Source organism: Ahaetulla prasina, chromosome 1 (assembly GCF_028640845.1).
Source record: "Ahaetulla prasina isolate Xishuangbanna chromosome 1, ASM2864084v1, whole genome shotgun sequence".
NCBI classification, from domain to species: Eukaryota; Metazoa; Chordata; class Lepidosauria; order Squamata; family Colubridae; genus Ahaetulla; species Ahaetulla prasina.
The window spans coordinates 58,524,595-58,549,960 of record NC_080539.1 but is presented as its reverse complement, the minus strand read 5'-3'; the positions used below and the strand labels follow the sequence as shown (position 1 = coordinate 58,549,960).

General features: G+C 36.6%; 1 protein-coding gene across 1 annotated transcript in view; it reads left to right on the top strand.

Annotated features, from left to right (window-relative positions):
- The window catches only part of USH2A (usherin), a 587,033-nt gene that overhangs the window by 164,732 nt on the left and 396,935 nt on the right, over window positions 1-25,366 (top strand). The window contains exon 20 of the mRNA XM_058169610.1: window positions 20,469-20,699. Coding sequence (XP_058025593.1) covers window positions 20,469-20,699 — 231 coding nt within the window. The remainder of the gene's footprint in view (window positions 1-20,468; window positions 20,700-25,366) is intronic.

Sequence of the window (25,366 nt, the reverse complement as noted above, 5' to 3'; positions counted from 1 at the left end):
AAGAAGTAACAAACCTAAAGCTGCCATTGAATTTTCATAACTCAATGATTTGAATTTACATTTGCTCAGTCCTACATCAACATTTTAATCATACATTGTATTGCTGCTTATGTTGAACACTTTGCTATATAAATACTGTACACATTTTTTTTTCTAGCACATTCTTGTCTTCACATTATAGTTCATACATCTCTTTTACTTTGGATGTTGACTGCCATTTCTAAAGTATATATTTAGGGTTTTTTATTATTTTATTTACAAATATTTAAGAATATTAAACACTTTATATATACAATGTTACTTCATTGATATTAGATGAAAGTTATTTTTTCATATCCTAGATTGAACTATTTCCTTATAACAGATTAAGTTTCCCAAAATAACAGTTTTTATGTCTTGCTACACAAATTCAGTGGTATTATAACTCAATATACAAGAATACGATTACATAGCAGGATTGCATTGACAGCTATAGCAGGGGTGTCAAACTGCTGCATGTGTCACGCAAAGACCACTCCCACCTTGACTCTGCAATAAACCGTTGCGATACATCACAATATGTCATGTGTCACAATCAAGTGAGCTATAGTAACTATGATTGTGAGAATCACATACTTTCAGTATGATACAACTTTATACATCATAATCTTATAGCATTAAATTTATTTATTTTACTTTATATCCTTTTATTCTCCATGGTAAGAGATTATCTCTGTCATAGTGAATAAGTAATACACTTTTTATTTGGAGATTGTCATTTAGTCTTCCAGTCAAATTAAACTATCTATCTAGACCCGTTCCAGTCCGGATTCCGGCCCGGATACAGCACGGAGATGGCTTTGGTCGCGTTGGTTGATGATCTCTGGAGGGCCAGGGATAGGGGTTATTCCTCTGCCTTGGTCCTATTAGACCTCTCAGCGGCTTTTGATACCATTGACCATGGTATCCTGCTGCACCGGTTGGAGGGATTGGGAGTGGGAGGCACCGTTTATCGGTGGTTCTCCTCCTATCCCTCTGATCGGTCACAGACGGTGTTGACGGGAGGGCAGAGGTCGACCCCGAAGCACCTCACTTGTGGGGTGCCGCAGGGGTCGATTCTCTCGCCCCTCCTGTTCAACATCTATATGAAGCCGCTGGGTGAGATCATCAGTGGTTTCGGTGTGAGTTACCAACTGTACGCTGATGATACTCAGCTGTACTTTTCCACACCGGGCCACCCCAACAAAGCTGTCGAAGTGCTGTCCCGGTGCTTGGAGGCCGTATGGGTCTGGATGGGGAGAAACAGGCTCAAGCTCAATCCCTCCAAGACAGAGTTGCTGTGGATGCCGGCACCCTGGTACAATCAGCTGCAATTGCGGCTGACTGTTGGGGGCGAGTCATTGGCCCCAATGGAAAGGGTGCACAACTTGGGCGTTCTCCTGGATGGATGGCTGTCCTTTGAAGACCATTTCACGGCCGTCTCCAGGAGAGCTTTTTACCAGGTTCACCTGGTTCGCCAGTTGCGCCCCTTCCTGGACCGGGATGCCCTATGCACGATCACTCATGCTCTCGTGACATCTCGCCTGGATTACTGCAATGCTCTCTACATGGGGCTTCCCTTGAGGAGCACCCGGAGGCTCCAGTTAGTCCAGAATGCGGCTGCGCGGGTGATAGAGGGAGCCCCTCGTGGCTCCCATGTGACACCACTCCTGCGCAGACTGCACTGGCTGCCTGTGGCCTTCTGGTGCGCTTCAAGGTTTTGGTAACTATCTTCAAAGCGCTCCATGGCTTAGGGCCGGGCTACTTATGGGACCGTCTGCTGCCACCGATTGCCTCCCACCGACCCGTGTGCTCTCACAGGGACGGACTCCTTAGGGTGCCGTCTGCCAGGCAGTGCCGACTGGCGATACCAGGGGAAGGACCTTCTCTGTGGGGGCTCCCACCCTCTGGAATGAACTTCCCCCAGGACTCGGCCAACTTCCTGACCTTCGAACCTTCCGCCGCGAGCTTAAAACACATCTATTTATTTGTGCAGGACTGGACTAGAATTTTAATTTTAAATTTAATTTTAATGGGGTTTTATCATTTTAATTGTAATTTTAAATTTTGGCCTATTTAAATAAGTTTTTTAATTAGTGTTTTATCTTGTATTATATTTGTATTTTTATCAGGCTGTAAACCGCCCTGAGTCCTTCGGGAGATAGGGCGGTATAAAAATTTGATTAAATAAATAAATAAATAAATAAATAAATAAATAAATAAATAAATAAAATCATTATACATAGAAAATTAGCATCTCAAAGAAAAAGCAAGCTTTTGCATAGAAGAGTTTGTGGGACTTTGCTAAGTAAAGTACAATACTGAAATACTATAGTCTGCAAACAGTTTTGCTACTTATGGTCCCTCCCTCCATTTTAATTGGGGAAGTGGGAGGCTACAATTCATATCATTCTTAAACCCAGCTGTCACTTTTCAATGTCAACTTTCTGAATTTCTGCTGCTGAACAGCTTAAACAGTAAATAATGCAATTTATATAGGATCTTTATTAAAGAAGAAACCTCCTTACCAGTTTGTCATTTTTAAAATCTGAATTGTTCATTGAAGCCTGACAGCCTATTGATTTCTTCAAAATTAATTTCTTTCAAGCCAACGAATGGACATCTTAACTTTAATTAAGATGCACAAGAAAAAAGGCAATTAACAAGTATATATAAACCCTTCCTACCCCTCCGGATGGTATGGGTCTTTTTCAATATTGGGCCCTCTACAAGATGCCTGAGAGTTTGAGTGTTCTAAGAGTTCCTGTCCACTCTTCTAAACAGAGAGCTCTGATGTTGTTGCTGGGATCTCTTGAAGTCATTCTTCTGCTCAAGAGTCATAGCTCCAAGTGCTCCTACTACCACTGAGATCACTTTGGTCTTTATTTTTCCATATCCGCTCTAGTTCTCCTTCAGACCCTGGTACTTCTGCAGTTTCTCATACTCCTTCCTGATTTTGCTGTTCCTTGGCACCACTGCATCTATTATCACTGCTCTCTTATGATCCTTATCTAGTACCATGATGTCTAGTTGAATGGCTAATATCTGTCTGACCATGTAGCCTACAAACTAATACAAATAACATCAGAGATAATCATCGGAGTTTTTCCAGACACTTCCTTATTCACACAGGTTGACTGTGCTATTTTTCCCATTCTCTTAGTAGAGAAAATAAAAATTGAATTGTAGAGAAACAGAGTTTGAAGTTTTATTAAAATCAAGAGTTCAGCAGAACCATTGGGAGTCAATAGTATCTCTTGTATACAGAATTCAAACTCTGGACATACTAGCAGGTAATATTATCATATGCATTTAAATTTTTTTTCATTCTTACATATTTTCTTTCTTAGCCATCTGTTTTTAAATTGAAAATATTAGAAGAAAATTACACTATTGTAATTTCTGACACATGAAAGTAAATTCATAAAAAGTGATAGGCAATAGACATGAAACCTGAGTAATTGTTTTTCAATGAAAAATCACCGAATATCACTATTAAAATCAGGTCTGAAGTTCATGCAAATCTTCCTACTGCTTGTGCTGCCTGTGAGAACAGCTGGTGGCTGAGGGAAGATAACCATTTAGTTATTGTCTCTTGCTCATGTGTCAAAATAAAAGTGAATATTTAGACATGCAGGGGGGCTGACAGGTCCATCTGTGTAGGTATTGCCACAAAAAAACCCAGCACAGATAGGAGTATTGTCACAACCAAGCTAGGAAAGAGCTTGTGTGATGTTTGTGAATATTTCTGTCTTTCCTTGATTTGCATTGTCCTGAAGACTAGGAGCAGCATGAGAATATACGGTTAATATTTTAGAGAACTTATTTCCAATATTAAGAAAAATAATAAAATAATACAAAATCATTTGCACACAGTGTGCAGAATATACAAACAAAATTCTGATACCTGAATTACAAGCAAACGTCCAAATTCCCACTGCTGCTTAACAATCTGTTCATCCTCGTGTATTTGTTTTTTCTAGGTATTCATCATTGCCAGTGAAGCTATGCAGTAGCACTCATAAGCGACCATTAATTTAAAATATTGTAAAAACTTTAAATGGCCTGTATCTAATAGACTTCCTTTATGGGAAACTGAAATAAACAATGTTATTGATTAGATAGTCCTAGCATTGCAATTCTGAATCGATGAACTAAACATTTAGAGGTCATTCAATTGAATGATATTATAGTGGGGGGTAAAACCAAGACACACCTCAGTGCTACTATCAACTGATGCTGATTATGTCTATCCTTTGAAATAATACAGATTAGATTTTTATGGAAACTCATGGCTAAATCTTGTCTAATCATGAGCAAGCAATAAAGATTACACAAAGAAAAACAACATCCTGGCAAGGTAGCTACAGTTTAGTAAATTAGGCAGGATACTACCGTGTTTCCCCCAAAATAGGACCCTGTCTTATATTTTTTTGAATCCTGAAATAAGCAATAAGCACTTGGCCTTATTTTTGGGAGGTCTTATTATTTTGGGGCGTGTGGAGCAAGACGGGGCTCCTCTTGCTGTCTTACCTGATTTCCAGCTCTGTCTCCCTAACCAGAGGAAATGGCAGGGACCGGCTGTGCATGCATTTAAATATTTTCAGGGAGGGCTTATTTTCGGGGGGGGCTTATTTTCAAAGAAGGCTTATTTTAGGGGGAGGGCTTATTATCAGAGGATGTCTTATTTTCAGGGAAACTGAGTCTGCTCTTTCCATGAACCAAATTGCTCTTAGAAAATAAAATTACATAACAAGCTATGTTGAAAACTGATAAATAATAGACTTTTAGATTACTTGTATTTGTGCAATTCCACATTCTTCCATACAGACTTTAAGCTATATTGATACATAGCACCTCTTGGGTCATAACATCCTTGTGAGAATTTAATGTAGTTCGGATAATCATTACATTATCTGTTAAATTAATGGAGAATGCTTAAAGGCTCTTTGTCAAAACAATTATATATAATCTCCAGTAAACCATTCTATTCTAGATTGCAGCCAGTAGAGAGTAAGGGCCAGATTCTTTTCAAACTTGCTTGTGGTCAATATGACAGGTAGTGGAGTAGTTTCATAGATTAAAAATGTTTAATCTAATCCACCAGATCACTTCCTATCATTTTAAATTTATATCCAGGCCGACTTGCCTCCTCAGGGTTGTCTATACAAATTTTAATTTTTAATGTCTTTTAAATTACTTCTTTTGTCAATCTTGTTTAATTTGGGGTGGGTGGGAATTTAGAAAGAAATACTTCAAATATCATATACTTTGTTTTTTTTTTTTTTTAATTTTTTTATTATTTTTTTGCAACAAACAAACAAAAAGAAAATACATTATTACACCCTTGTGCTATACATAAAAGGAAGATTTGGGTCTTCGGATATATCCTCATGATTGCCAAAATCCACGTTCTCGAGGTACAGGTACTGAAGCGTCCAATGTTCCAAGCGCAAAGTCCACAAATGGTTTCCAAGTCTTCCAGAAAATATCTTCTTTATACACACCACTTCTAATTTTAATATCACATGTCATTTTATCATTTAAAGCTAATTTCCACATTTCAGAATTCCACTCTTCTATTCTAAAAATCACATCTAGTTTCCAATATCTAGCTATTATAATTCTACCTATTATAATCATAATTCTAATCAATTCTTTTTCATATTTTGTTAATTCTATTTCCTTAATTACCAACAATAATATAGTTTCCACTCTCAATGTTATTACTTTCCCCATCATTTCAAATATCATTTTCTCCAATTGTTGCCAAAACTTTTAACCTTATCACAATTATACCACATATGTTCATAAGTCCCCAATTCCATCTCACATCTCCAACATTTTTACTAGTTTTTATCCATTTGTGACAATCTTACTGGAGTCAAATACCATTTCAAACAACTTTATAATTGTGCTCTTTAATCCTTATAGATAAAGTTCTCATAATTCTACTCTTCCAATTCACATTCCAATCTGATTCTGGTATTTCAATATTAAGATCTTTTTCCCAATTTGTCCTCATCACTCTTTGTAATTTTTCATCAGAATTTATAATCTTATAAACCCTACTAACGAGTCCCTTTAGCCCAATTTCATCTTTCATAATCCGAGATACTAAATATTCAAATTCAGTTTCACATCTATTTATCGAATAATTTTCCTTTAGTTTTTGTCCATTTTTCTATCTGTATTTTTCAAACCAACTTAACCCTAATTTTCAATAATTTCTTTATTCCTCCTTTCATTTCCATAACTTTTATCCAATCTTTAATAATTTCTATATTTTCCTCTTTAATCACTTCATTCGTTTTATATTATTTTAATCGCCAAATTCAGTTGTCTCCCCAAAAGATTATATCCGAATTAAAATTTTAACAAATTTGTTCCACATTTTACTTAATCCTTTAACCAATAACTTCTACTTACACATTTTAAATTTGCTTTATCTAAAAACCACCTTGATCCAAATTTCTCTATATCCCTTAACTCTAAATCTCTCCAATAATTATCTTCACCTTTAAGTATTTTTACCACTATCCGGATACCATACGCACAGTAATAATTAAATAATTTGGGGATTCCTAATCCGCCTTCCTTTTGATTTTGATACCACATTTTCTTCACTAATCTGGGTCTTTTGCCACCATTGCAAAATTTATCCAGTTTTTTCTGATATCCTTCAATATCTTTCTCTGTCAGATTTAGTGGTAGCATCTCGAATAAAAAGTTGAACTTGGGCAGCAACATCATCTTACACATTGCAATTCTACCAAACCAAGACTGTTATGTATTAACAGTTGTGCCTTTAAATATTTGAGCGGGAAATCAGCACGTTGCTGATTGGACGAAGCCTCCAGCAGAACTGTATAAAAGGAGAGGTTTTTCCCCCAGCCTGTTGCTGGGTTCACCCTATATTAAAGAGCTGTTGTCACTACCCTGGTCTCCAGCCTCGTTACTTCCCAAACTTAACATTGGCGACGAAGGTGGGATCTCGAGGCTAAGGAGAACCAGAACCGAGCTGAAGCACGCTAGTCCCGAACCCAGCAAACTCAGGGCAGAAGCGGAAATGGCAAACACGCCACCCGCACCGTACAACCCGGCAAGGAGAAATGGGGAACATATGACCCGTTTGCTTTCTAGAAGCCAACGAACTACAGGATCCTGATAACCGCAAACGGGCTTACTTCCTAAGCCATTGCGGGCCGGAGGTAATCAAGATTGCGGAAGCCCTGGCAGAGCCAACGCCGATACAATCGGTATCGTGGCCGACTCTGCAGACTTTACTGAAGAACCATTTCGCACCGACGCCGTCCAAATACGTGCAACGGTTTGAATTGAGAAGCGTAGACAGATGGAGGGCGAGTCCGCCGGTGACTACATGGCGCTTTAAGAAGAGCGCCCAAGGACTGCGGATACCGAGACTTAGGCAGTGCTACTCGAGCAACTCATCCGAGGGGTCAAGGACATCCGCCACGGCGGCGACTGCTAGCCAGGAGCAACCTGACACTAGCCACCGCTCTGGGCGAGGCCAGAGCACACGAAATGTCTACTAAAGCAGCAGAGACTCTGCAAAAGCCTCTTCAATCCAAGGCAGGAAGCAACGCCAGTACACCAGGAGGAGATTCAGTCCGAATCCGAAGGTGAGGCGAGGATGAGGAAGGGTCTGCGGACCGAGAAACGCGACACTGAGGACCGTGGCAGTGCGGAAGCTGCGGAGGGCAGCATCAGCGCCAACGCTGCAGGTTTAAAGACGCAACATGCCGGCGGTGTGGGAAGAAAGGACACTTAGCTCAGGTTTGCAGAGCGCCCAACCTTCCGCCGAAAATTCAAATCGGCCAATCAAAGCGGAACCGGAAAGGCGGCCCGCGATTGGTTCAAACAAGAAAGGCGCAAGTCTAACCAAACGACTGTCATTATAGGCGCGCCTCAACCAAAGTGGAAAAGAAGATTTTCACAAAGCCCAAGATCGAGTGCGGTGCAGGCTTGAAGTAGACACGGATCAGCGATCACCATCATGTCCTGGGACACCCTGGCGAAGTCGCTGCCGTCCGTCGCGGCGCCATCTGCAAGCACAGCGGCTACGAGTGCCACGACTACCAGAATCGCATCCCTGTTCGAGGGACCACCTCCGTCCAGTCAGTCACGGCCCTCACAAAAGACCCTGCCCATCACAATCGTCGAAGGAACTCTGCCCAGTCTGTTGGGACTAGACTGGTTTCGTGCCCTGGGCATGGGGTGACTGGCATCTACAGAAGTGACTGCAATTTGAAAGACATTCTCTTTAACGAGTTCGAAGATGTCTTCAAGGACTGCCTGGGCAAGTACAAGGGACCCCTATTTCCTTCAACTTAGACCCCAGGTAGCCCCATTAGGCTTAAGGCGAGGAGAGTCCCTTTGCCCTAAAACCAAAAATTGATAAGGAGCTGGACAAGCTCATTAATCAGGGGTTTTGGTGCCAGTCGATCACGCAAAGTGGGAGACACCAATCGTCACCCCATCAAATCGGACGGGTCAATTAGAATTTGCGCTGACTACAAGGCGACGCTTAACAAAGCCTTACAGAAAAGCGCGTGCCGGTTCCCGTAGTGCAACATTTATTGCACTCCTTGGGGCAAGGCAAGTCTTTGCAAAGTTAGACTTGGCCCAAGCCTACCAACAACTGCCAGTAGACGCCCGCACAGCGAAGCCCAAGCGATTGTGACGCACAGGGGGGCATTCAAGTGCACCCGATTGCAATTTGGGGTTAGTGTGGCACCAGGGCTGTTCCAAAACCTGATGGAACGACTACTGCAAGGGCTCCCAGGGGTAGTTCCCTACTTCGATGATGTCCTAATTTCAGGGGAAAACATGGAGGAATTGGGGGAGCGGTTAAGAAAGGTCTTGAGCATTTTCCGGACAGCCGGATTAAAAGTCAAGACAAATAAATGTCAGATAGGGGTCGAATCGGTCGATTTCTTGGGCTACCGGATAGACAAGAAAGGAATTCACCCTACTGAGAGCAAAGTTAAGGCAATTAGGAAGGCTCCAGCACCCAAAAACAAAGCAGAGCTGCAGGCATTCCTGGGATTGGTTAATTTTTACGCGGTCTTTTTGAAGAACAAAGCAACCGTTGCGGAACCGCTGCATAGGCTCTTAGGGAAAAATACTGTTTGGTCTTGGGGAAAGTCAGAAAAAAGGGCTTTTGAAGCAGTAAAGAACCTGCTCTCAAGTGATAGCCTGCTCATCCAATATCACGACTCACTACCCCTAGTGCTGGTTTGCGATGCGTCCCCTTATGGGGTGGGGGCTGTACTCAGCCATAGACTTCCAAACGGCACAGAAGCCCCTATAGCGTTCTACTCTAGAACGATGTCCTCCCCAGAGAGGAACTACAGCCAATTAGACAAAGAAGCATTAGCCATTGTATCAGGGGTCAAAAAATTCCATGAGTATGTCTTTGGGCGGAATTTTGAAATCGTGACTGACCACAGACCATTACTGGGATTACTGGCTGGCGACCGGCCAACGCCTGTGGCACTTTCGCCACGGTTGACTCGATGGACTATATTTTTAGCCGCTTACTCATACAAGCTGCAGCATCGACCGGGGAAAGAAGTGGGGCATGCAGACGCATTGAGCCGATGCCCACTGCCAGGGGCGACCGAAGACCCCACTCCGGGGACGCCCATCCTCCTTATTGACTCGTTGGACTCTGGCCCAGTCACATCAAAGGAAGTGGCTCGGGCATCATACCGGGACATTGTGTTAAGGACTGTACTCGGTTGGGTACAGAGAGGGTGGCCCGCTGCGCCGGGCGAACGGTTCAAAGAATTTGTTAAGAAACGTGATGAGCTCTCGGCTCAAGGGGGGTGCCTGTTATGGGGTGATCGTGTAATAATTCCTGTTAAGTTAAGGGGCAAGGTATTGGACCTCCTCCACGAGGGTCACCCAGGCATCGTAAGGATGAAGGGTTAGCTAGAAGCTATGTATGGTGGCCACTCATGGGCCTTGAGATTGCTGAGAGGGTAGGAAATGCCAAGCTTGCCAAGAGTCCAGACCGCTACCCCAACAGCCCCAGTCAGAGAATGGGAAAAGCCCCAAGGGCCTTGGTCAAGAATCCACATTGATTTTGCTGGCCCTTCCACGGCCAAACGTTCCTAGTGGTGGTGGGCGCATTTTCCAAATGGTTAGAGATCATACTTATGAAGTCCACCACAGCGAAGCAGTAATCGCAACCCTCGCCACCTATTCGCAACTCACGGGTTGCGGACACTCTGGTGTCCGACAATGAGCCCCAATTCACGGCAGCCCAGTTTGAAGAGTACCTGGCAGAGGAAGGCATCCGACATGCCCTCTCTGCACCTTTCCACCCTGCGTCGAATGGCCTTGCAGGCGTTCCGTCCGGGCGCTAAGGAGGCATTGTCCAGGCTCAAGCCAGGTGACTGGCAAACAAAATAGACTTTTCCTAGCCGTCAGCACAGAACCCCAAGCACAGCCACTGGGAAAAGCCCAGCCGAATTGCTAATGGACGGAAACTCCGGTGCCCACTTGACGTTTGAACCCCATTACACACCCGAGGGTTACAAGGGGAACTAGAAAAGACAAGGAAATGAGCATAGGCGACGGGTGTGGGCCGAAACTATGGGGACGGCCCGAGTTGGGTCACCGGACAAGTAACAAAGATAACAGGCCCAAAATCATACGTGGTAGAGCTACCAGACAACCGAGTGTGGCGGCGCCACATAGATCAGTTAAGGAAACGAATAACTGACCAAACCAAACCAACAGAGACAGGTAATGACCAACACCACTTTGAATCCACAGCTGACAATGACCCGGGAGGCGCAAGACTTAGCTGAGGTCCCAGAGTTCCAGCGACGCCATCAGGTCCCGAGGAAGCAGCAGGAAAATTCAAAATTAATCCAAGGCCGGAGGCCAAGAAAAGAGTCGGCCAATAATCCAGAGCCCGATGGCCCAGAGGAAGAGCTGGGAGGAAAACAGCCCTCCGACCAGCTCAAAACACCACCCAGAACTGAACCGCGCAGGTCAGAAAGAACTAGGAGACGCCCAGGTTATTTGCGTGACTACGTCGAAAAATAACATGTAAATAAATATGTAAATAAAGACCAAGTGTTTTCTGGGAGGGGAGGAGTGTTATGTATTAACAGTTGTGCCTTTAAATATTTGAGCGGGAAATCAGCACGTTGCTGATTGGAAACCTCAACAGAACTGTATAAAAGGAGAGGTTTTTCCCCCAGCCTGTTGCTGGGTTCACCCTATATTAAAGAGCTGTTGTCACTACCCTGGTCTCCAGCCTCGTTACTTCCCGAACTTAACAAAGACAACTTTAAAATTTTATATTTATCTATCTTCTTCTCAATTTCGTTAATCACCACATCATAATTAAGTTTTTTCAATTCTTTAACCTTAAGTGAAAGCACTATACCCAAATATTTCAATGTGTTTTTAATCCTTATCCCAAATTGCTCTTGCATATTCTCAGACTCATTACCATTACTATCCATCAATAATTCTGACTTTGACCAATTTACTTTCAATCCTGTCATTTCTTCAAATTCTATCAAATGCTTATATATCTTTTTCAAATCTTTCTCTACATTTTTCAAAATAATTAAAGTATCATCCGCATACAAATTTATCTTATACCCCTTATATCCTTCTAATTCTTCATCTTTTTCTATCATTTTTGTCAATATTTCCATAGCCAATAAAAATAATGTTGGGGACAGGGGACATCCTTGTCTCGTACCAGCTTCTAATTTTATCTCTTCAGTTAATATTCCATTCACCTTCACTCTTGCACTGCTCTTTTGGTACAATTTTGAAATAACATATATAAACTTATTACCAAAGCCTAAAGCCTCCACAATTACTTTAATTGTTTCCCATTGTACAGAATCAAAAGCTTTAAAAATATCCAATGATACTATACCAATTTTATCACCATTATATTCAGCTACATCTATAATATTTAATACTCTTCTAACAATATCACTCATGTATCTACCCTTCACAAAGCCTACTTGATTATAACTTATATATCTATCTATAAATCTATTTAATCTATTACTTATAATAGCAGTAAATATCTTTGCATCCTGATTAATTAAAGAAATGGGCGATAGGACTCAATCCTTTCTAAATCTTTATCTGGTTTAGGAATTAGGATATCACCGTTCTATTCCATGACGAAGGTACTTCCCACCATGTAATATTCCATTGAATAATTTTGCAGTCTTGGTATTATTAATTCTTTAAATTCTTTATAAAACTCAACAGGTAATCCATCCTCACCTGGAGCTTTCCCTAATTTTAATTTTTGTATTATTCCATTAATCTCATCTTGTGTTATATCTTCTTCCATCAATTCCTTATATGTTTGATCAATTTTCACCACATACTTTTCTAAATAGCTTTGCAATTTTCCCCGATTAATTGGTTTCTTTGAATATAGATTCTGAAAAAGTTTCTAACCACTTCACATTTCTCTAATTTTATAACATCTTATACCTCTATCATCTATCAAAACTCCAATTTCTCTCTACTCTGTTTTATCTTTCGCCATCTTTGGCAATAATCTTGAACTTCTAGTACATAACTCGAGGAAATTCCTATTTAAAAATCTCAAATTTCTTTTTACTAACTCTGTATCTTCTTCTATCATTTTATTTCTTAACATATTAAGCTCCTGAAGAATTTTTTTTTCTTTAGTAAGCAAAAATTGATTTTCCAATTCTTTAATCTTATTTTTATCTCTTTCCATTTTAATTTTATAATTTTTATATTTCCTACTTGATAATTTGATACTCTCCCCTCTAAACACCGCTTTCATCGCATCCCAAACAATTTCAAATTTAACCTCCCCGTTATCATTTAATCTCCAACTTTCCTCCAATTTTTTAAGTATCCATTTTTTATCCTTTTCATTTTATACAATTTCTCGTCATATCTCCAATAGCTTCTTTTTTTCTCAAAATTAAAATCTAAGTCCACCATAACTTCTGCATGATCAGAATCTTTAAAAATTCCCACATCTACCTTATCCACATTATTCAACAAATCTTTAGAAAGAAAAATATAATCAATTCTAGAATATGTATTATATATCTTAGAAAAAAAAGTGTATACTCTCTCAATTCCTTTAACCTCTCTCCACACATCAACCACGCGTTTGAAGCATCCACATATTTAAAATCCCCATTTTATTTGCTCCTCCACAGCGGGTGGGATTAGTACTGTCTATTTTATCTCTGATTAAATTAAAATCCCCAGCCACAATTACTTTCCCTACACTTTCATTCTCCAAATTTTTGTTATTTTTTCAAGAAATTCTCTTTGTTTTTCATTCGGTAAATATAAATTAACAAGTGTCACTTTTTCCTCATTAAGATTTCCAACAATTATTACATATCTTCCATCTTCATCCAAAATTACCTTATGTTTTTCAAAGTACACCCTATCTGATATCAGTGTTGCAACTCCTCTAGCTTTTGAAGTTCCAAATGCTTTTTCATATATTTGCATACCTTTTATATACATTCTATTTGAATCATATACTTTGGAAAAGTATATGCCACTGATCAAAACCATGTGTTTTTCCTGTCTTATAATGGTTATTAAGCATAATACTCTATCAGTCTTTAAAATCACCAATAATTAATTAACTAGTAATTAGTGGTACATTAGATTTTGCTTTTTCTGTAAAAAGTAAAACTGGCAGCCTGCTTGTCTCTGGTTTGAAAATACACAATGCTTCTGTTCAAGTACATAAAAATCTGTCATTGTGAATGGGACCCAAGGAGATTGAACAAGTACTCTTAATATGTTAATTTATTATTTTAATTACAGCAGTTTTGTATGTATAATCGTTAGTATACACTAATATTTTTCTACCTTTTTATTCATAATGCATAAACCAATCATCTCCTTCTTTCTTGGCTGGGAGTGGGTGCTTTTTGTTGTTCTTGCTTTCATAACACATTCTTTGTTCTTAGTTGTGAAATCATTTTGTTCACTTCTGCCTTGAATAATCCCCCATTAAGCCAATCATTTTGAGTCCTGTGCTGAAAAGTGAAAAACTGGCATATAAGTATAGCATTCCATATTGTATATACAGGTATTCATGTATAAATATTGGCATATGCCAATGCATATATACATGTGCTCAGATATAGACATATATACATGTGGTTGTTTTCTGAGGTTTTCGCGGGTGTTTGTATGTAGGTCTTTGGTTATTCGGGTTTTCTCCCACGTAAAATTGCTCCCAGAAGCACAAAGCTGAAGCCTGAAGATGACGAATGAGACTTCATTGAAACGTCGCCAAGACACTTCCAATTTTACGCGGGAGAAAACCCGAATAACCAAAGACCTACATACATGTGGTTCTCTGTTCTTTTCTCTTTAAGCAATCACAGAACACAATAAAACACCTTTTAAGGACGTGACTTTCAATTAGTCCCTCTTCTTTGACTTTAATTTCACTTATGGTTCATCTACTGGTGTGACATCTACACTCATGAACATGAAGGTGATGATAGGACCTCCTAGACAGTAGTGGTGATAAGAAGAAGAAGAAGAGTGTAAATGAAGAGTTGAACCTTCTTTAGGAAGCTAGAGACCAAAATGAAATAAGTTGGCTTCATTTTTGATGAAAACCCACAAAGAGCATTGGAAATCGTGTGATAATTTTGCTTGGTTAATCATCCCATTATTTATTTCAAGACTATAGGCACTAGGTTACAATTAGAGACATGAAGCATAATCTGAGAAATATAGATATGACAGATTGCTTAAATAACTTGTGAGATAAAATGTATCTGCTCAGTATTTTGTCTTGCCAGAAATTCTCTGGCTACAGATTGGGTGCTCTTTCTCCACCACTGTAAGAGCCAAAACTTATTTATTTGTTCTCCCCAAAGGACATATTTCACTCCTTAGGAAATTGTGCAAATTATTCTGTTGTCAGTATGTCAAATTTGCATGGTCTTTAGGCTGAGTTTAAGTTGTATTTCTCTTGATTAAAAGCTTTTGGTTCAAAGCAATACTTTTTAATTGCCTAATGATATAAGTCACTTCTTAGGAAAGAGCCATGCATTTAGGAGTTCATTTGCAATATAACTGAAAAATTCATTGCATGGCAGTAAAACAATTTACTGTTAATTACAAGGAGAAGAATTTGCTGTACCATGCTCACAGATTGCCATGAATCATGCAGCACTCCTAGAGATTTATAACAGATGTGTAAGTGGGATGAATTAGCAGGGTTTAATAACAGAGACACAAATCATGCAGACTTCAAGGAGCTTTAATTGATATACTAGAATGTGACGGGCATGAATCACTCAGCCATTCAACAGCACTGTAACATATGGTCAGCTCAATATGCTGCATCTTAAATCGGTTGGTGAGTTGTTGGTTGTCCCATATGGTGGAAGCAATATATTTTTAAGGACTTTTTTTTTTTAAAAAAAAAGACACCATCACAAATTTCTTTTTTTAAAAAAATGATTCAATATGCTCATAATAAGGTGAACTCTTAAAACTTGTTGCGTATGTTTAAGGCACATTATATACAAATTCTGTAAACATATTTTCTCTAAGGCCCTAAAGAGCTGATTGAAAGATTGCAGTTTTCAGTGGAAACATGTAGTTTTAATCATTCTATGTATTATTATGCAGAACATAATATATCTTACTAGACCCTAGTTCCTTGCCAGTACTTTATCCAAAGCTACCTGTGCTTTCTCTACTAGAAGAATTTGTATTGTGAAGGAGTTCCAGAGAGAAGAGCTAACAAGAAGCACATCCCTACCATGGTAGGAATCTCATTTTACCGTCTAGATCAGTGTTTCCCGAACTCTGCAATTTTCAGATGTATGGATTTCAACTCCCCAGGCTGGGGAAATTCTGGGAGTTGAAGTCCATACATCTTAAAGTTGCTGATGTTGACAAAAGATTGATCTAGATGTATAAGCTCTGCTGCAAAAATTTGACTTAATTTTCTACCATATACAGCTCCTTTTCACTTGTATGACATTTTTATGATTGCTTATTGTTGGGTTTCAGCATTTGTGTTAGTATTTTATTATGGCCTTTCAATTTATTTCAGTTCTTCTTTTTAAATTCTTCATTGTTTTAAATCATTCCATAAAAATTAAATATACCATTAGACTGTTATATTTTAAATATGGTACAACCACAGTTTCAGATTAAGGGAAGAGATTTTTTTAAAATGTGAAATCTGTTGAATTTGGGTCCTTTAAATTAATGGTTTTCTGGGAATGCACAGAGGATTCTATTGCTGACTAACGTTTCCTGAAATGCTGAACCCAATCTATACAGTCAGGCCTAATGATCAACCTCGCTAGGTTAATGTGAAGTCAGCTGGGATGATGGAGACCTTACATTGCTGAAAACATTCCTCAGATATAACAATAGTCAAATCTCTTGAGTGAATGAGTGATCTTCCACTCTCTGGGCAAGCCTCCAATTACACATTTGCTTACAAAGTGAAATTGTGCATGAGACACAAATGCTGTTTTTTAAAAATGGATAACCCTACGTGTCACTATTCAAAAGGTTGAAATTATAATGAGCAGTTGGCAAAGCATAAATGAGACTGTATCTTCATGAATGTTACTCACGGTTCTACCAGAAATGTAGCTATTTAGAAATTTGATGAAAGGGGAAACCTTAAGAAGCATATTTTTTGAGATAAAGCCAAGAGCACTAAGTGCTACCTGTATAATATTTCACTGAGGGGTTCCTTTTAGTACAAATGCATGAAAGAAAAGTAGACCAGTAAAGGTTTAGTAACTGTAATACAGATGCATTTTTATTAGCCTTAAAACCTGACATGCTAGAGGAAAGCTTTAGCAGCTGCATTAGTAAACCTGACAGATTTGCGAAAAGAATTCACTATCCTTAGAAGCACGGTTGCCAGAATTTAATGTCAACAATTAAAATTTATTTTGATCCTCACCTAGTGTTTATTACTGTTTGTATACACAACAGACCTTACTAATACAGTGATGCACTATTAGATGGAATTACCATCTGTTCACAGTGAAATGTTGGCATCTGTCTTAGTTTCTAAAGCTAAAATGATATTGGTTCAAACAAAACAAAGTTAACTGCTCTTTACTTATCAACAATTATATTTTTCTTTCATGCATGCAGATATAATGTGCTCATGCAGAGACTTGCACACAAATGTATTCATGGAAGGCTTTATCTTTTTTTTAATAGTAAGCTATAAAATGGTATCTATACTTGATGTATTGTTAATATGGAACTGTATGGATTGTCTGTTCTTTTGATATTTTGGCATTCTCTTGTAATTCCAGCCAGTGTCATAGGTGTTTAATGTTTGAATGCTTTAGGTGGTGAATTATATATTTTACTGAAGAAATTTTAAAAGCCTGATATACTTAAAATATTCAAAACACAATTCAGTCTGTTAAAGCAAAGAATGCTTTTATAGATGTATTTTAAAAGACCAGAATAAATTTACGATAAATAAATAAAATGATAATTCCAACAGGTATCAGTCATAACTTTAGGAAGTATATATTGTGGTTGCTAGCTTCTATTGTATATTGCATAAACTGTGATATGGAGATACATGCTATTTATTATCTAAAGGTCGCCCCTCCTTCACATGCACACATGATTTGTTGATGTGTAAATTTCAGAAGAATTCTTCATGTTAGGGAATGTTGTGAATCATCAAAAACATGGTATTTACAATTCTGATCTTCAACCAAAGGTGTTGCTTTCTGAAATATTAATTTTCTATTTCATATATTATGAAATACTACTATTTAGTATAGCAATGCTACTATTTAATATATGTCCCGTAGTGCATTAACTGTAACTAGTACATTTATTTGTGCTGGAGTAGAGTTGAAAATGATTAAAAAATCAATATTTTCCTGTCAAGGAAGTAAATGTTACAATGCATTTAAATAATTAAGTGCGCAAGTGCCATAAAAGCTTCAAATTTGGATAGGGAAGATGCTATAATTACAGTATAAGCCTCTCCAATTTATTATAAGACTATATTTAAGGAAGACTTGCCATTTGTTCTAAAGATGGCTATGTGTATTCATTTTAGGCAATAATGAATTTTACAGCTTCTGTTTTTAGTAGTTAAAAGCTGAATTGGAATATTAAATCCTGGCAGTTGCATTCAAAATGCTGACATAGCTGAATAACTCTAAAGGTGAAATTCCAATTGTAAAGCCCTTGTTTTCTTTTGAAACCTGTGCATTAATGCTGCATTTCATTAGTGCTCAGTGCTACTTATGTGGGAAGGCTTGTAACCTCACATGCCAGAACTTCAAATTTCAACACAGTAAATTTTGACCAAAGCAGTATGATACTAATTAGATTATGAAGTCATAAATGATATCTGAACAAGAATTTATAATGTATAACTTGGCTAGTAATTTTTTGAGTCCTATCTTTTCTTTTATCTTAAAGTAACCTTTCTTCACATTAGAAAAAGCAATAGCAGTACGTTAGATGTTCATATAAAAATGCAAAAAATATGTTTCTGGTTTTATCTATCAAACACTTTAAAGATGTATTATTAATTTATTATGAACAAAGATCTTGCTGTTAACTCTTAACACAAAGCCCTGAATGAATTTACAGGATGCATATTTTACTTCATATTCTCTAAATGAATTATGTGCTGTATGATAACAGAAGCACCTGACTTTGATATATGTGGCATAGTTTAAGATTCCTCATGCAGAAAACACGACTGCAGAGTAAATTTACAAAGTAATACTTGCTTGGAATTCACAATGGAACAAAGTATTTTATATCTGCAAGGAGCATAATACTTTCAATAGGTAAAGTGCTATTCTATGTTGCAATTAACCACCTAATTGTCAGCATAATGCGCCACACCCAGATGCAGAAAGCTTCAATCAGTTTATAAGTCTTGAAAGGTGATTGCATAGAGAATGTGACTAACAGCATGTATGTTTATATAATCTGTAAAAAAAATTGTTCGACAAAGTAGGAAAATATTTATTTTGTTCTTTTACGTACGCTTTTACGTACGCTCACACAGAGAGGGTCTTCTCAGGGTGCCGTCCACCAAGCAATGTCGGCTGGCGGCCCCCAGGGGAAGGGCCTTCTCTGTTGGAGCACCTACCCTCTGGAACGAACTTCCCCCTGGTTTGCGTCAATTACCTGACCTTCGGACCTTTCGCCATGAATTGAAAACGCACTTGTTTATCCAAGCGGGACTGGATTAAAAAATTTTGAATTTTAATAATTTTAATTGGGGTATTTTTATGAATTTTATGGGTCAAATTTGACAGTTTTAAATTTTCGTCCATTTATAGAATATGTTATTTTAACTTTTGTTTTAATTTGTATATTGTACCTTTTTTTTAATCTGGCTGTACACCGCCCTGAGTCCTTCGGGAGAAGGGTGGTATAAAAATCTAAATAATAAAATAAAATAATAAAATAAATAGATTTTATTAAGCTCATACTGCATACGCTGTCCAGACAATTAACAGACAAATAAATGATTTCCAGACATGGCACACTTTTTCCTAATAACATGCATATATGCATCTACATGCAAAAATATTATGTGGTATGCAAGCTATGATCTTTTCCAATCCAGTTGCAGTAACATCACAGTATCCTGTGAAACCTTATCCATCGGATCTGAGGTTAGATTTTCAATTTCCCACATTAGTGTTTATTCATCATCATGACTGCAGATAATGTAATTTGCCTTTTTTGGAGAGGAAGGTGTGTGTAAGTCTTATAGAACTTTTCATTTTAGCCAAGTTATATGTGCATGCTATTTGAAAGATTGGCAAATGCTACTGTAGATATTCATAGTATTTTGCATATATAAAGGCTTCTTATGGTGAAGTTTCTGTCTTCAGAATTCATGTATACTAGCTCAATTGCTTTTTATTACTATTATTCAGTTTAAGGTAGCACTATTGTGTTCTAACAAAGGAATAAACAAAATCAATGTCAAGTCAATAAATATCTCATATTTGTGAGTCTTTTCTGCCGATATCATTGTATATTCTGGTTCAAAGGAATTATTTGCATTTGTACCATAATGTTTGCATTGTTTTTATGAAACTAATGTGAAAATACTTTGCAAACAGTAAAAGAAAAAGCTAGGAGTGCTGTTCAGTCAAACAAGGAATTGGCAGATCATATTTTTCCATTTCTAACAATTTAAATATTATTATGTACAGTGGTATGACTATATAAAAATCTGAGGGAGTTTAAAAGCTAGATTGTGAATAGTTCTTTCAGTGACACTTTTTAGTAAATATTTATAAAATATAAGAAACAAAGTATTAAACTTTTTTGTTCTGTCTCTCTCTCTCTCTCTCCCACCCCTCTCTCTCTCTCTCTCTCTCTTTCTCTCTTTCCTTCTTTCCAAATAGCTCCAGTTCTGCTAATAGCACCAGACACTGAAGGAATAAACAGCACTGTAATAAAGATAACTTGGCATGAGCCTGAAAAACTTAATGGACCTCCTCCAGTTTATCAGCTGGAAAGAATAGATATATCTTTAGCAACATCAGATGTAAATGTAAAAAAAGGAATTCGTTTTCCAGGAAATGGGTATTACAAGTTTCCAAATTCTACATTGCCTACAAACACCTATTTTACAGGTAAGGAAATATTCATTCATTCATTCATTCATTCAATCAATCAATCAATTTTTATAGCCAACCATCTCGGTCAGTTACTCTGGGCAGGATACAATTTAAAACTATATTACAATCAAACTATTAAAACATTTTAAAACAATAAAAACTATATGAACATCATATATATATATATATATATGTAGGTCTTTGGTTATATACATACATACACACACACACACACACATACACACATATAGATGTTTTCTGAGGTTTTCGCGGGTGTATGTAGGTCTTTGGTTATATACATACATACACACACACACACACACATACACACATATAGATGTTTTCTGAGGTTTTCGCGGGTGTATGTAGGTCTTTGGTTATTCGGGTTTTCTCCCGCGTAAAATTGGAAGTGTCTTGGCAACGTTTCGACGAAGTCTCATTCGTCATCTTCAGGCTTCAGCTTCGTGCTCCTGGGAGCAATGTGTGATTGCAGCTGTTTCATCCTTTTTAACTGATGGGGGTATGTCCTGTTTGGGTGGGGGCTTGGTTGTGCTCAGATTAGTCTGAGTTATTGACAAACGAGTCCCTAACACGAGGAATGACACCAGACCCACACTCACGAGGTCCACACAGGATGTCACCACTACACATCCACCCAGAAAGCAGACCCAAACCCACACTGATCAGGAAGCACGACCAAGGACCAGAAGCCAGACCGCAGCTGCAACATTAGCCATTTCAAACCCCTCCAATCCATACATGCAGCAGACTGACACCCACTATGAAGATGTAGCATGACCACGAACATGAAGCCAAACAACAGCAATGCAGCTCACCAGCTCAAATCCCCCTGCAACTCAGACTGGACACACACCCAGCCAATCAGAGCACAAAAAAACCCCATCCAATCAGAGCACAGCCAAGCTCCCACCCAATCAGTTCAAACCCCCACTAGCAGTTAAAAAGGAAGAAACAGCTGCAATCACACATTGCTCCCAGAAGCATGAAGCTGAAGTCTGAAGATGATGAATGAGACTTCGTCAAAACGTCGCCAAGACACTTCCAATTTCCAACCAAAGACCTACATACATATAGATCTATATACATACATACACACACACACACACACACACACATACACATACACATACACATACATATACACACACATACACATAAAGGTAAAGGTTACCCTCATACATATGTGCTAGTTATTCCCAACTCTAGAGGGCGTTGCTGAACTCCATTTCAAAGCCGAAGAGCCAGCACTGTTTGAAGACTTCTCCATGGTCATGTGGCCGGCATGACTAAATGCCAAAGGTGCACGGAACTTTGTTACCTTCCCACCAAAGATGGTCCCTATTTTTCTACTTGCATTTCTTACATCCTTTCGAACTGCTAGGTTGGCAGAAGCTGGGACAAGTAACGGGAGCTCACCCCGTTACGAGGCATTAGGGATTCAAATATGTGTGTGTGTTTGTGTGTGTATATATATTTGTTTTCTGAGGTTTATATATATATATATGCATCCCATATATTCTCCCATTTTCGGGAGAAAACCCGAATAACCAAAGACCTACATACAAACACCCGCGAAAACCTCAGAAAACAAATACATATATATATCAGGGGTGAAATGTAAAATTTGTTACTACTGGTTCTGTGGGCTTGGTGGGGGCAAGGGTGTAATGTGACTGGGTGGACGTGGCCAACTTTTTTTTTTTACTTTTAAAAGCATTTTCTCTACAACCACTACGGCCGAAGAGGTTGTAGTAAAAATGCTTTTAAAAACCTCTGATGATCAGGCAACTCAGCTGGGATCGCCAGAGGAGCCTTTTAAAAGCATTTTTTCTACAACCTCTTCGGCCGAAGAGGTTGTAAAAAATGCTTTTAAAAGCCTCTGATGATCAGACAACTCAATTGGGATCACCAGAGGAGCCTTTTAAAAGCATTTTTTAAAAGGGTTCTGACGATCCCAGCTGAGTTGCCTGATTGCCAGAACCCTTTAAAAGCATTTTTTCTACAACCTCTTCGGCCGAAAGAGGTTGTAAAAAAATTGCTTTTAAAAGCCTCTGATGATCCCAGCTGAGCCACGCAATCATCAGAGGCTTTTTTTTTACTTTTAAAAGCATTTTAAAAATGCTTTTAAAGCATTTTTCAGCCAAAGAAAAATGCTTTTAAAAGTAAAAAAAAAAAAAACCTCTGATGATCGTGCGACTCAGCTGGGCATGAGGGGGTGGGAAGGGATTTTTGCTACCGGTTCTCCGAACCACCCATCACTACCAGATCAGGCGATCCAGTCCAAACCGGGAGCATTTCACCCCTGATACATATACATATACATATACATATACATATACATATACATATACATATACATATACATATACATATACATATACATATACATATACATATACATATACATATACATATACATATACATATACATATACATATACATATACATATACATATACATATGCATATACATATACATATACATATACATATACATATACATATACATATACATATACATATACATATACATATACATATACATATACATATACATATACATATACATATACATATACATATACATATACATATACATATACATATACATATACATATACATATACATATACATATACATATACATATACATATACATATACATATACATATACATATACATATACATATACATATACATATACATATACATATACATATACATATACATATACATATACATATACATATACATATACATATACATATACATATACATATACATATACATATACATATACATATACATATACATATACATATACATATACATATACATATACATATACATATACATATACATATACATATACATATACATATACATATACATATACATATACATATACATATACATATACATATACATATACATATACATATACATATACATATACATATACATATACATATACATATACATATACATATACATATACATATACATATACATATACATATACATATACATATACATATACATATACATATACATATACATATACATATACATATACATATACATATACATATACATATACATATACATATACATATACATATACATATACATATACATATACATATACATATACATATACATATACATATACATATACATATACATATACATATACATATACATATACATATACATATACATATACATATACATATACATATACATATACATATACATATACATATACATATACATATACATATACATATACATATACATATACATATACATATACATATACATATACATATACATATACATATACATATACATATACATATACATATACATATACATATACATATACATATACATATACATATACATATACATATACATATACATATACATATACATATACATATACATATACATATACATATACATATACATATACATATACATATACATATACATATACATATACATATACATATACATATACATATACATATACATATACATATACATATACATATACATATACATATACATATACATATACATATACATATACATATACATATACATATACATATACATATACATATACATATACATATACATATACATATACATATACATATACATATACATATACATATACATATACATATACATATACATATACATATACATATACATATACATATACATATACATATACATATACATATACATATACATATACATATACATATACATATACATATACATATACATATACATATACATATACATATACATATACATATACATATACATATACATATACATATACATATACATATACATATACATATACATATACATATACATATACATATACATATACATATACATATACATATACATATACATATACATATACATATACATATACATATACATATACATATACATATACATATACATATACATATACATATACATATACATATACATATACATATACATATACATATACATATACATATACATATACATATACATATACATATACATATACATATACATATACATATACATATACATATACATATACATATACATATACATATACATATACATATACATATACATATACATATACATATACATATACATATACATATACATATACATATACATATACATATACATATACATATACATATACATATACATATACATATACATATACATATACATATACATATACATATACATATACATATACATATACATATACATATACATATACATATACATATACATATACATATACATATACATATACATATACATATACATATACATATACATATACATATACATATACATATACATATACATATACATATACATATACATATACATATACATATACATATACATATACATATACATATACATATACATATACATATACATATACATATACATATACATATACATATACATATACATATACATATACATATACATATACAAACCTTGATCCAATTAGGCAAACTGCCAAAGGCCTTTCTTGGCAAACATTCAGAAGTCACTGATACAAAAATAAATGTAAGACGTAGACGAAGAAGAAGAAGAAGAA